Below are 13,444 nucleotides of genomic sequence, written 5' to 3'. Positions count from 1 at the left end.
AACATCCTAAAGGAGAGAGTGGCCCTCTCCCAAGCAAGAAGAACTCTGATTCCAAGAAAAATAAGAAAAAGTAGAACTATAAAACTGAGGTTCTCCAACACCAGGAAGACAGCCTGGCACAAAGCACATCTCTTGAATCCCCAGCTTCTTTTTTTGATTTGGTTTCACCATAATCTGGAACCGAGTTACTAACTTAATTTTCCAGACTTATCACCAAACTACAAACTACGTTAAACAATTAACAAAACACAAACAATGGATTTCGTTGGTGTTGGTCCTGCTTTGAGCAGGGGGTTGGACTAGATGACCTCCTGAGGTCTCTTCCAACCCTAATCTTCTATGGTTCTATGATGGGGGAAAAACAGATCTGAATGGACCAGACAGATTCACTTCCATCTTTGGCACATGATCAGAAGGAAGTTAGGCAGTATATGGCTCTGTGCCCCTTTTCATAGCCTTCCCTCGGAATGTTCAAAGACACTGAGTGGAGAGATAGCAGGGGGCATGAGAGTGCTCTAACTGGAAACTACTTGGAGCAGGTTCTACCGTTAGGCATCACTAGGCGGTGTAATACCCCACAAGTGGGAATATGCAGAGATAGTCAAAGAAGAAAGGGAGATTTCTGGTTTCAGCTAGATTAACAGTGTCCCCAAACAAAAGACAACTCCCCTTCTGACAGGTAAGAAAGTAGTACCAATAACCAGAATCAGTAAAAGAAAAAAAAAAAAAGATGTTAGGCTATTAGCTTTCTTTAATACAGTATGTCGGGGATAACGTCAACTACTAAATTAGCTCAATTATAAGAAAAATATTTCTAAGATATAAAGAAAACTAGTATTAAAATTAATTCTTTAGCGGTTTCTCCAGCCACCAATGGACAAAGAGAAGTCCATAAGTAGCAACTCTACTCAAGGCAGTAAAAAGGATTAAACTGTGATTATATAGGCACAGGAGTTTTTCCTGAACTGGATCTATTTCTTCCATCCCACTACTTTCAGGCAGAAGTCTACTGGCAGAAGAACGCATCATTTTCTGCAAACAAGCCATGTTCTGCAGCAACACCTCTAAATTATGATGCAAGGGAAAAGGACATTTTACCCCTCTCAGGTCTGTCTACTCCACACTTCGGGATCTGGAGACCATTAACTATAATCTTAGCTCAGATAGTATCGAATAATTAAGGACTAGATTGGAATATCCTTACTCACACAGTATTATTTTACTGTACAAGCAGTCCCAATGACCTCAGTGAGCCTACTCATCGTGTAAGGTTCTATATTCAAAACAAAGAAAGGCATCATTCTTGTCCCAAAATAGGATCTCCTCTTTATTAATACATAGCACTAAAGCTCAGCTACTGAGTCAGCAGCTTCGTTTTAACTATTGAAAAGCAAGCTTTTCTAGTATACACACTATCAGGGGAACATGGCATTTTTGTTATATTTACAGCTGATGCTGAAAAGCAAGATCCGCTTAGAGACACTGCTTACATAATTAAAAAAAAAAAAAGATAATACTTCATTTTATACACAAAGAAAGTCACACCACACAAGAGACTCTAAATGCAATCTCGTGTGTTGTATTGCAGCTCATTCCATATTAACTGCATCCAATACACATGGATTGGCTAAAAGAACCTACACTTTGTGTAGGCTGAAAACATGTAAATCCAAATTAACTGAAGCCATCATGAGAAATTTGTTAGTTTATTCTCCACACTACCAACCCTAAAATCTCCTTTATAAATGGAAAATGTAAGGGTTTTTTTTTTCTAGTTTGAAAACATTTCACTATGTGACTTGCCCAATTCTCTGCAGATGTTCTATGCCTAGAGTCCAGTCATCAGATGCAGCTTCAAAAACAAAGGCCAGTTGGCTTCACGCCATTCCACCAATTGAAATGAAAGTTTTCCTAAATGCAAATACGTATCTTGCCATGTTTAGGATTAGATCATGGGCCAAACCAATTATTTTATGTTTAACATACGAGACTCAAAAACAAAGAACACAATTGGAAGGTGAAACAAGGAGAAAACAGGGTTACTCACCGTGGAGTAGTAACTGTTGCCTTTTCTGTGTGCAGCTCCCCCAGCAGAGCTGGGTAGTTTCCTGGAGATGCCAAGAGAGGTTAGCTAGCCCTGCCCCTCATTGTATGACAGCACAACCTTACACATTCAAAAGAACTGGTCCTTTCTCATCCCTGACCTTCAGAATGTCTTGAGTGAAAAAGATACTAAAGAAGCTCGTACAACAGTTGGGGCAAAGAGGGAGGAGCAATACATGTCCTAATCAAGCTGTATTTAAGAAGAATGGGGTCTCAGTGAGTAACCCTGTTTTTTGCTTTCCCAAAAGAGCTGCTTAGAGCTACCATAGTAGTACTTAGGCGGTGGAAATGGGAAGCTAGAGAGGAACACAATTGAACAGCAGTGAAAGTTGTCTTAACCCTTTAGCACTTGAGAGCATGATAAGTAGACTGTATTGGAAAATTCTGATTTATAGCACCATGAGATTCATTACATAAAAAAGGAAATTAACTCATTTATAATCCCTAACAATGTTACAAAGACCCCATGAGCATAATAGGAGATTGTGTATGTAGAAATGTTATGTACACAAATATTGTGTGAGGACAACCATCACACAAAATGTTATATTTCTGCAACCAGGGTATAAACCACACACCACTGAAGATTTTGACTAACTATTCAGGACCCTAACTCACCAGCACGACAGAGATACTAAATCCCTCAGGATTTTGCACTCAGCCACAATACTCCTGTGCTAGATGGGGTGAAAGCTGTCCAAACCACCTCTTTCCATCTTCTACCTGGACTGGAGTAGAACTCACAAGTCACCCCAGTCCACCAAAGTCAGATCAGTAACTATTTTTTTTCTCTTACATTAAAAGATGAAGAAATATGAATCGTCAAAGAGCATTTCTGAAACACTAATTTACCAGATACAAAGAACATTTCAGAGGGAGAAAATAGCACACACTTGTTTAGGCCAACGATTCATGAAATCTACTACTCTGCCTCTAACACTGGCCTATATCTGACGCTTTCAGATGAAGAATGGAAAATCCCTCCCTCCTGCAAAAAAGTAGGTTTCAGACAAAGGAGAAAGAAAGATGCCTTCCTGTACCCATAGCAATCTGCTTACAGCCTGAAGCCACTTACTTTTATCTCAGCTAGCATAACTTCATCTGGTGGCCATTAATTTATCTACCTCTTTTTTAGACACAGCTACAGTATTCAACTCTGACATCCTGCAGTCACGCATTCTACATGGCAAAACGATGTGCATTAAGCTGCAGTTAATTTCCTTTTATTTATTTTATATTTACCTGTCAGTAATTTTTTCAAACATAATCTGCTCTTGTATGAGACAGATTGTGCAGTAATAGTGTAGGCACTTAAAATGGAGTACCCAGTGTTTTGTTTTTACTTAGGAAGGGATTTCAAACATGCCTAAGTGACTTAAATCAGGTGAAAGTCAATGGGAGCTACGTCATGGAAGGTGCCTTTCAAAATTCCATTCTTAAAATATAAGCAAAGGAATTACCTAGTTTTAGAAAAGCAAGTTTTGGAAAGCAAGAGTATTATAAGACCTAAACCATAAAAGCCCAAGACCACTTACTAGGTGAGGCACCCTCTTCAAGCAGCAGATACCCAACTCACAAATCAACTGATGCTCCAAGCTACATGATGGCATTGATGGACTTTTAAAAAAAACAAACAAACTGTGTAGTTGAAAGACAGGTGCTACTACAGTCATTAAAGGATAACAAGGGATAAAATAAGACAAAAAATGATGAAGTAATTAGACATGAAACAAAGGCCACAGACTCTGAGTCTATGAAATCAGAGGAACACTTAACACTCAGGAGTAATATTTAGATGTATTAAGAGTATAGTTTAAAGTCACTGGGGTGCTTCTATTAACTTGACATTGAGAAAAATAAAACCAGAAACAGAACTAGACAAAAAACTCACAGCAAATTAAGATTACTGAAAATGGGTCAAAACAGTTTTCTCACAGAAAACATTTCAAAATACAAAACTCATTTCTAGAAAGAAATGACTTGCAATAACTATAAAAAACAGTTTTTAAAGAAACATCTTTTAAACAAGCTAGGATGTTGGTATAATAGAGAGTTTCACCCAAAAAGAAGCAAAAAGGAATTATGTGTTCATAGGGTCCATGGTAACTCATTCTCATAGGACAGCTACTGGGGAAGAGTACTCCTAAAGCAAGGGAACCGAGAATAGGAATCAATCCTAAACATTTACAGTGCGAAAGGAAAGTCTTTTATCTGTCCATCCGAGTAAAATATTAATTTAAAAACCAAGACAAGTGAATTTATTAAGCCCTAAACCAATTTTTCTTTGTAAAAAAGGTTAAGCAGAACTGCTTACAAGCGTTATTTTAAAGATATCAGTCTTCTAGATAACTACTATTTTTGTACAACAGAGAATTAAAAGTTCATAGTAAGAAAAATTTCTCACATGTAAAACCTGGCAATTGTATATGAAAATAAAGGTTAACTATAACGGGCAATGCTGACCTTATTGCAAATGGCTGCTCCTTCTGTTACAGAGCCTATGACATTTTTATCTGGATGGATGATTTATAATTTTATAGTTTTATAGATGGTTTATAGTTTTCCATTTTTTACCTTTATTTAATCTAAAAACTTACTTCCTTACACAATTAGACCTTATCTTTTTTGTAACACTGATGGTTAGAAATATGACATTGAATTATATTAATGAAATTTAAGAAAGCATGGCTCAAATTAATTAGCAATACAATAAGAACTTAAGAACGGCCATTCTGGGTCAGATCAATGGTCCATCTAGCCCAGTATCCTGCCTTCCGACCGTGGCCAATGCCAGGTGCTTCAGAAGGAATGAACAGAACATGTCATCATCAAGTGATCCATACCCAATAGAAAAGATAACTGGAATGTAGAAAAGAAATTTATTTGCTTAATATAGACCCAGAACAAAGGGAACACATTTGTGAAAATCACAGAGATACTAGTGTAGATAAGGGATTGAAGATACCTTCACAAGATTATAAAACTGTATTAGCAAATAGGCACAAGATGAAAAGTGTGTCAACCACAAAGTAAATACCTATAATAGACCCCTAATGTATTGTAGAGAGATGTTAAAATAATACTATAACCTAGGTGTGTCCACCAGGCAAATGAGTAATTATTTCTGGTATGTTTGCTAGAGTCACACTTGAGAGTCTACATTAAATCTTAGTCAAGGTTGTTGGAGAAATTAAATGCAATTACTGCTGAAATAAAACAGACCTTCAGCAATTACTGCTGAAATAAAACAGACCTTTAGACAAATTTTTGTTTGTCTCCAAACAAGCTGAACCCCTAAAATCACCGGGTACCATAGGTCCTCACCAGAAGATATCTCATAAGAAGTAAATCAAGCAATATAAGATTCTTGGTGAAGTCTTCAAGTTTTCCGAGTTAGGTACCATCAGCCTAAGTGCCCCTTTTCTCATTTTTGCAGCGTAAAAGCCAATAGACCAAAGATAGATTTCTAACAGTAGTATTATCATCTAATTGACAGACTTTCCTTTTGTACCTACCTAAAGTTCAGATACTACCTACAGTTCTGAACAGAGAGCTATGGGATAAATTTTATGAAATATCCAAGTTAAAATAGTTATAAAGTTTAATTGCAGTTAATGTTATTGTTTAAACATTGTATTAAAGTTGTTTAGTATTAGTAAGCTGTTACTGTGCATATACATGCTCATAAGTACAGAAGAAACATATTTTAATAATTAAGTATTAAATATTACAAATATTAATCAAGTTGTTCATTGTATTAATCTTGGTTAATGCAAAAGCATTTGATTTGAAATGGAAGTAAATATTTTAATGTTTGGAATCGGAATGCTGATTTGATAATGAACCCTGGAAGTTGTTTTCTGTAGAACAAAATTGGGGATAAAGTTTCCAATACCTGAAGCTGGAATAAACTCACCTTGCATTAAAGTTAGCTTTAAGTAAACAAAAAATAAACTGAAACGTCAAGATCAAAGGAATTTAAGAGTATTGTACATATACACACAACAGATTACAGATTTATAACTGTTAAATGTTACAAACATTGACAGAAAACAGAATTAGATGATTTAGAATAACTCTGCTGGCACTGTATTTTCAATTAATATCAAGAATCATGAAATTATAATAAGGATTAAAGAATCGGCTGAAAGACAAAAGCAGCCTCACTTGAAGATCAGAAGGTGAGCAAAGAGTTGTGTTTGTCTGGATCCAGACAGCAGCTACCCACTTCCTATAAAAGCAGTCCTGAAAGGTAACCTTCCTCTCACCGAGAGAGGAATATTTTTAACCAAGTGGTACTAGTCCCAAATCCTAACCAAAACTACCTTGAGAAAGAGAAACTTTCCTGAAGATTGAAGACACCAACACACAAGCAAGCAAGCCTGTCTTATTCTACCTAAGCAAAGCAATATGTGTCACTCAAATTTCATAGGTAAGCCCTGTACACCAAGGGAGGGCAGGATATTGGCTCAGGAGAACAGAAGGTACTACTTTTCTAAATGGTTAGAAAAATTGGAATTAAAACCTTTGTTCCATAAACCAGGCCACTGTGCTGATAAGGTCTAAATTCTAGAGGGAATAGACTTAATAACCCAAGCAACTTCCATAGTTCCAGATAAGGAAAGAAAAGCTGTACTAAATACAAGAAGGAAAAAATTGTATTTAATAGCGTTAAGATCAGAAAACGTTTACTAGGATGTGGTTTCTACTTAAAATTTAGGTTGATGTAACTACGGTACTCGGGGGCTGGATTTTTCCAACCTAATCCCCAGTGTAGATACAGCTGAGTTGAAAGAAGTATGCTTCCGTCAACCTATCTACCATCGCTCAGGGAGGTGGTTTTCCTACAGTGATGGAAAAAACCCTTCCTTTGCGTAGACTGAGTCTGTACCAGGGGGTAATGCCAGCATAGGTACGGTGCCATAGCTATGACTCTATAGTCCCCATAGTACAGACATGGGCTAGGACAGAAATATAACTGAGTCAGAGGTTCTGAGAGTTAAGTTTTTCTATGCATTACTTAATTACTGTTTTAATAAACACTGTATTTCAGCGCGGAACCTGCTCGTCTTTGGTGTGTTTTAAGACCAAGTTGGCTACCACTGAGCTCTTAAAGTTGGTTAATTGCTTAGAATACCATTAATATAAAGTTCATAGTCATTTTGATGTATGTTACATACTTTTAAATTGTGACTTGCAGTGTTATATGTGTGCTGTTTGGTTATATTGCTTTTTGTTTTCTTGTTAAACTGGTTTGGAATGCCAATGAGTTATTTGCATCATTGACCATTAATGCCCTTTTGTTTTAACACACTGATATAATTAAATATTAATATTTTTACTTTTGAAACATGTTTAATTACATAGCGTGGAACCTATGTGGTGTAACCTAAGAGTTATTGGTATCCATTTGGTCTTGTATTGTAATCTATTTTGACTACTGCGTTTAGTTTTAGAAAGTTTAAGTGATTTTAAGAGTTACTATACTGAACTTTCTTCAGTTTACTACTGTTTGTGATACTGATTTTCAATCATTGTGTTAAATTTTGCTTGTAACATTTGACTGTCAATTGTTTAAATGAATGTTTTTAATCAATTTTTCCATTTCTTTTTTTTTATATAACTATTTACCTTCTATACTGTGTAAACCATTTGTATATTCTTTACCATTTAGTTAATTTTAAAGGGTCTTTTTTTCCCCCTCAATAAATAAGCCTTATTTCAAAATCACATTTCTTTGTTCATTTGGTTGGCATCCTCTAATCCAATGTGGGACCAATCTCTTTCTGGGAGAATAGCAAATTAATGATCAGATAGCTCCATCTGCTGGTTCTCTTTTCCTTGAACTAGTCTGAAGAGTAAGTTGGTTAATACTTTTATTTAATCATTCATTGTTTCTCCTAATTGTCAACTCTGATAATTTTTGGTAATTTTAATTTTAAAACTACCCGGTACTCAATATTTTGAAAACCGCCACTTTAACCTCCACACTATACTTGTTTTTTCGCACCAGCGTAGCTACATCAACTTAGTTGCCTTGATGCTGAACTGGTGCAAACCTCTAATGTAGACAAGGTATCCCAGCAAAAGAGTGGTCTACAATAGTACATTACTCTGATTCAAACCCTAGTAAGGTGCACCACGCCAAATCACTTATTACACCAGTGTAGTACCTCTTCACTATAGGTCCGCACCAGCTCAGCCATACTGGCACAGAGAATGTCAGGGTGTAGACAAGCTCTTGAAAGCATTGTACACAATATTTTTATTCTCTCTGTAAAATGCCATGCACAACTATGGATCTGTATTAAATATTAGGCAGCCTGGGACAGGAGCTTAAGTTTAGGATGTTGGCCATGCATGTGCTCACCTAAATATGTACATTTTGTGTTGAAGGACTTCTGAACACTGTGATATTACAATAAGGAATCCGCTAAGCCAGTTCGTGTATTTAAAAGCATCTTTACAAAAACCTACTCCAAAGTTTTCAAATATCAGTGCTGCAAACAAACAGTCACTGAAATTTGTATGAAGAACCTACAATATGTGGCCTGATCTTCAAAGCTAGTGAAAGGAGCTGAGAGTGCTTAGCACTGCTGGGGGTGTGTGTAAATAAATAAAAAAATCAGGCCACTTCTTTTGGTCCCTCTATCTTGACACATCCAAGTTTGAAACCTGAAAATTACTTATAGCCTCAGTGACTACACGCTTTCCAGCATATTCTAACAATGTGGTAGATAATATTATGTAAAAAACAAACAATGAACTCAATGCAATTATGACAATGAATTTTTCACTGTTCTTGGCAGTTAGCCTAACGTAAGAGTCTTCCTGCACCCAATCCAGATGCAGAATTGCACGGAGAACACGGGCCAGAAGAGACAGCATCAATACAATCTAGTGTGCAGAGCTGTAGGTTGCCTCAGCTATTCAGATCATTCTCCTCTCTAAAGGAACCAGACCCTAAAGATGTCACATCTCCAAACTCTGTTGTCTGGTTTTTGTTTTGAGTTCCTTTTTTGGTAGGACCTGTTATTCACATACAATATCCTAGTATACAAGAATGCATACAACGTAAAAAAAAAAAGGCATAGAAATGAAAGCTTATTATTATTATTTATTAACTTTATGTTCATTCTGGTATACTGCAATACTCTAACTGAGTCAGGCAGTCCTAGCTCTCCGGAGGTTAGGTTGCCTGTAGGACAGACCATTTATCTTTATTAAATCCTACTTTCGCTGCAGAAAAACTTTATTTTAGCTCTTCATGTCTTTTTCTTCTCGGAACAGAAAAAATTATTTTGACATGAAACTAAAATGATTCCTGTATTTCTATCAGTCTTCTTCATTCCCCAGAAGCCAGGATCACATTTAGGATACTAGTGCACAGCATCAATCACTCAGCTTTTATAAAGCTATTATTTAAAGTTAAGGGGAGAATTATATGGGGTATTTAGATAAAGGAAAGGCTGGTTTTGGAGGGCAGTCTTCAAGAGCTCTAAGTTAAGCCTTGAAAAGAGATGATTGAGAATTATCTTAATCATGGTTTTAAAAAGACTTGATGGGATCATACAAGGATCTAGGGATAAAATCTGTTCACATGACAAGGCAAAGGTGTCACCTGAGGTCATCAGTTAAACTAAAGGAAAAAAGATTTAGATGAAATGTCAAAAGCAGTCTCTTCGTAAGGATCATCAATATGTGAAATAGGCTGCCAAAAGAGAGAGATAGCATGAAGGAATTTGAGACTTGACAGATATACAGAATAAACTAGTTACATTTACTGAGGTGTAAAATTCAGACACTGTGATGCACAGAAATCTGTGATATGTGATTTCGGAGGCCACTGTTTTACACACACACACAGAGTTTAAAAACTTATATACTAGTTAACACTGCACATCTGTTAAGCCAGAACAGGAAAGGCAAAGCTTCCAAAAATATTGCAAGAAACAGTAATTTAAAATTTCACTGGTAGGCCAGGCCTCATCTGATTTGAAAGAGACAAAAAAGCAAATATCTGATAAGAATAAAGTCTCCCAGCAGGAACTTACAGTTATTACCTGTGACAGAATGCAGGGAGTTAACAGGTGAGTCTGTGCTCCGATCACTCTGACACAAATTAGCTTCCCCTCAGAGGGCTGATTGGGGCACCAAAATGTACTTAGTTAAATCAGGATAGCAGGCTGAGAGAGCTAAAGGATTAATTAGCCCCTCAGCTGAGGGCTGATAAAAAGGCACAGGAAGGAAGTGTAAGGGAAAGAGCAGGGCTAGCTGAGCCCAGACTCAGAGAGACCTCCGGGAAGGGAGACCTCTAATCCTCGTAGGCCCAGGGAGAAGCACTGAGGATACCAGGGCCATTGTGCATAATTACTGCTACACAAAACTGTAAAGGTCTTGGTGGAGGGATCTGAAATAAACAGCATGGTGTGGATATTCAACCAGTGGGACAGAGAACTGCCCTGTTACATTGGCCAACAGTACTAATTCCAAATCAGGAGAGACTAAACGATCAATTGCAATGTAAAGCTAAAAAGCAGTCTTTCTCCATTTTCTGACCAGCCAGTGTTGGCCGCAACTCACTAAAGAGTCTACTGAGGATTTTACCACCTAATAAAAGAAACTTCCACTTTGATGGTGAATCAAATTAAAGCTTCAACTCTAGAAAACACAGCAGGGCCTAGGGATTGGGTGGAAGAGACAGTGAACAACTGCTCAACTGAATTTATTTTTTATAAATGTATGTGACCACAGATAAAGAAGTTCCACTCCTGTGGCTATTTGACATCTTGTGGACTAGATTGTGCCTAGTTGTATCCTAGTGCGTAATAGGGGGGGAACCACTTAATGGGTTTTTCTTCCTCTTTCGTGACCCTGTGCAAAAGGCAGCCTCAAACTCAGTCTCTGCACTCCTGGCAAGTGTCTAGTACTGAAGCACCCCAAGGAGGGAAGGCAGCAACAGGGTGTGGTGGGAGCCCCGGCCCCACTATCCTCCCACACTGGCCAATAGAATAGGACCAGGACAATTCCACACCTTCCCAAAGGGTTCTGTAGCTCCCACTCTGGCATGGACTCCCACTCCCAGAGGCTGCTGTTTGCGTGAAGCACCTCAGCGCTTACTTTGCAGCCCAGTGCAAGCTCCAGGTATAAAAGCCAGAACAGAGCCCTACATGTTGTAAAGAGTTCTTCAGCCTCTTGTGATAATAGAAGGAACACATTTTAACTCATAGTTATATTAAAATTTCCATATTTCAACATTTTTCAAAAGAGGAAACGATCCCAACCATAGCACAATGAACAGATTTTAAGCCTGAACTACTAACATGCAACAGGAATAAATTCCTTTACTTTCACAATTATAATTTACTGTGGTAGAGAATATATATTTTCTGAAGTCCACAGTATGCAGGTGCAGGTAGCCAGGTTCACTTCTGGTCTTACATATTTGCATGGGTATTCAGAAACCTAATCAGAATGGAACTAATCTGCTCTTTTAATGTAACAAAAGACCTCAAAATTCAGTTTCTGACCTTTTCTAAAGTTAATATCCCATTATAAAGACCAGGGGAAGCTCAGAGCCCTGATGGCTTTATTCTTTCAGGTTGTCTGGTAAGAATCTGAACAAGACAGCAGTACACTGGCTTATATTGTACGTGTTCTCTTTGTGATGAGGCAAGATACAAATATTTTAAATGAAAGTCTGCATACTGAACAATTAAGTAATTTTGACACAAGGGAAACAGCTTGTTTGATCCAGTGTATGTGTGCATGGGAGGGCGGGGGGGGGAAAGAGTCACAACCTGAGAGCCAGCAGACCTGTTCTCTATTCCTGACTCTACCACTGTCTCACTATATAATTTTGAACAAGTTACTTAACCTCTCTGTGCTTCAGTTTCCTCATATGTATAATGGTGACAATGCTGACTACCTCCCTTCGTAAAGCATATTAGCATGAAAAGTGTACATGTTAAGTATTATTTCACATCTTAAATATCTAAGTATTTATATAACCACAAACCTGAAACCATGCATTTTCCTTAGTGCCATTAGATAAGTTTGGTTTTCAAAGAATTGACACACACACACACACACACACAAATCTGTCTTAGAATTCACTGTGCAATAATAAAAAGAAGAATAGGAGTACTAAATTAAATATTATAATGTTTAAAAGTATAGTACTAAAAATATATTACTAACAATATTTTAATACCTTATTCATAAACTACATATAAACAGAGCTTACTTACAGGTGAGCTATCCTCTCTCCTTTCAGAGGAGGTAGAATATTCCCCGAACCAATTAGGCAGTTGTGCACTATAGTGAGACACTGCTGTACATCATCTCTGGAAGTCAAAAAAGTTAACATTTAAGTCAAAAATTTCAATGATAGAAAATAAGTGAAGATTATTTTTTTTCTTTTTATCAATATTTTTTAATAAAGATGTTTTTTCTTGGGTAATCTTAGCAGCTTCTTCCCACTAGAGGTGCTCTGCAGGCAAGTTAAGCATTTCTGATCCTTTAATTCATTAATCTTAAAGACCATTTCATAAAATCCTTTCATGAAGCACCTCCTTTCACAAAGCTCTAACCCTCAACAGTTTAGTTTTCTGAATTATTTATTTTGCACACCATCCTGAAATAGTGAGGGAAATCATCTGCAGCACGAGATGAAGAGTCTAATTTAATGCACAGATAACACTGATTTTTCCAAACCCCAAAGATTATCTGAAAATTTTTATTTTCTTCATTACATAAAATGTTCTAGTGTGAAGGGGATCATTTTCCCAGGAAGATTTTTTTTTAACAGTGTTAATGTTTTGCTATCTCTGTGCTACTGTAGATTTTGAAGAGCAAAATAACTTTTTCCTAACTATTGGTAACGAGTGGCCTCCTAAAATCAAAACTTAGATCGCTTCCATCATATAGGGGGGACCTGTGTATTATATTGAAAATTTACATTAGTTACAAAGTTAGTCCTCTGTCCTTTTATTAAAAAGGCTTGTGATGAGCAGAGTTTATACATTTTAAAATAATTCCTGGCACTGTTTTTTGAATTCTTAACTAATTTTTTGGGGGAAGTGCTGCTCCTTGATTACAAAATCCTTAGCTATTATGCATTAGATGTGAAGAATCCTTAATATTTTTAAACACTGATGTCTACATTTGAATTTTTCATTCATCTTCACCTGTATGACTTCATTATAAAGTGACTGGAAATATTTATATTAAGGAAATTTACTCCCGACTGATTTTTGTATATGGCTTAAGCATAAACTGCTAAGTATGTGCTTTTATTTCCAGGACAAATATCCACAAAAATGTGATTTCTAGTTCTCAG

At 36.8% G+C, this 13,444-nt stretch overlaps 1 protein-coding gene across 4 annotated transcripts in view; it reads right to left on the bottom strand.

Annotated features, from left to right (window-relative positions):
• Positions 1-13,444, bottom strand: part of PSME4 (proteasome activator subunit 4) — a 209,455-nt gene that overhangs the window by 109,659 nt on the left and 86,352 nt on the right. For all 4 annotated transcript variants that reach the window (XM_037895876.2, XM_037895877.2, XM_037895875.2 and 1 more), the window contains one exon: positions 12,354-12,449. In XM_037895876.2, the coding sequence (XP_037751804.1) occupies positions 12,354-12,449 (96 nt within the window). The remainder of the gene's footprint in view (positions 1-12,353; positions 12,450-13,444) is intronic.

This window comes from Chelonia mydas, chromosome 3 (genome assembly GCF_015237465.2).
Source record: "Chelonia mydas isolate rCheMyd1 chromosome 3, rCheMyd1.pri.v2, whole genome shotgun sequence".
Classification (NCBI taxonomy): Eukaryota; Metazoa; Chordata; order Testudines; family Cheloniidae; genus Chelonia; species Chelonia mydas.
Note: the sequence above shows the minus strand (reverse complement) of the source record. Positions and strands in the feature narration are given on the sequence as shown.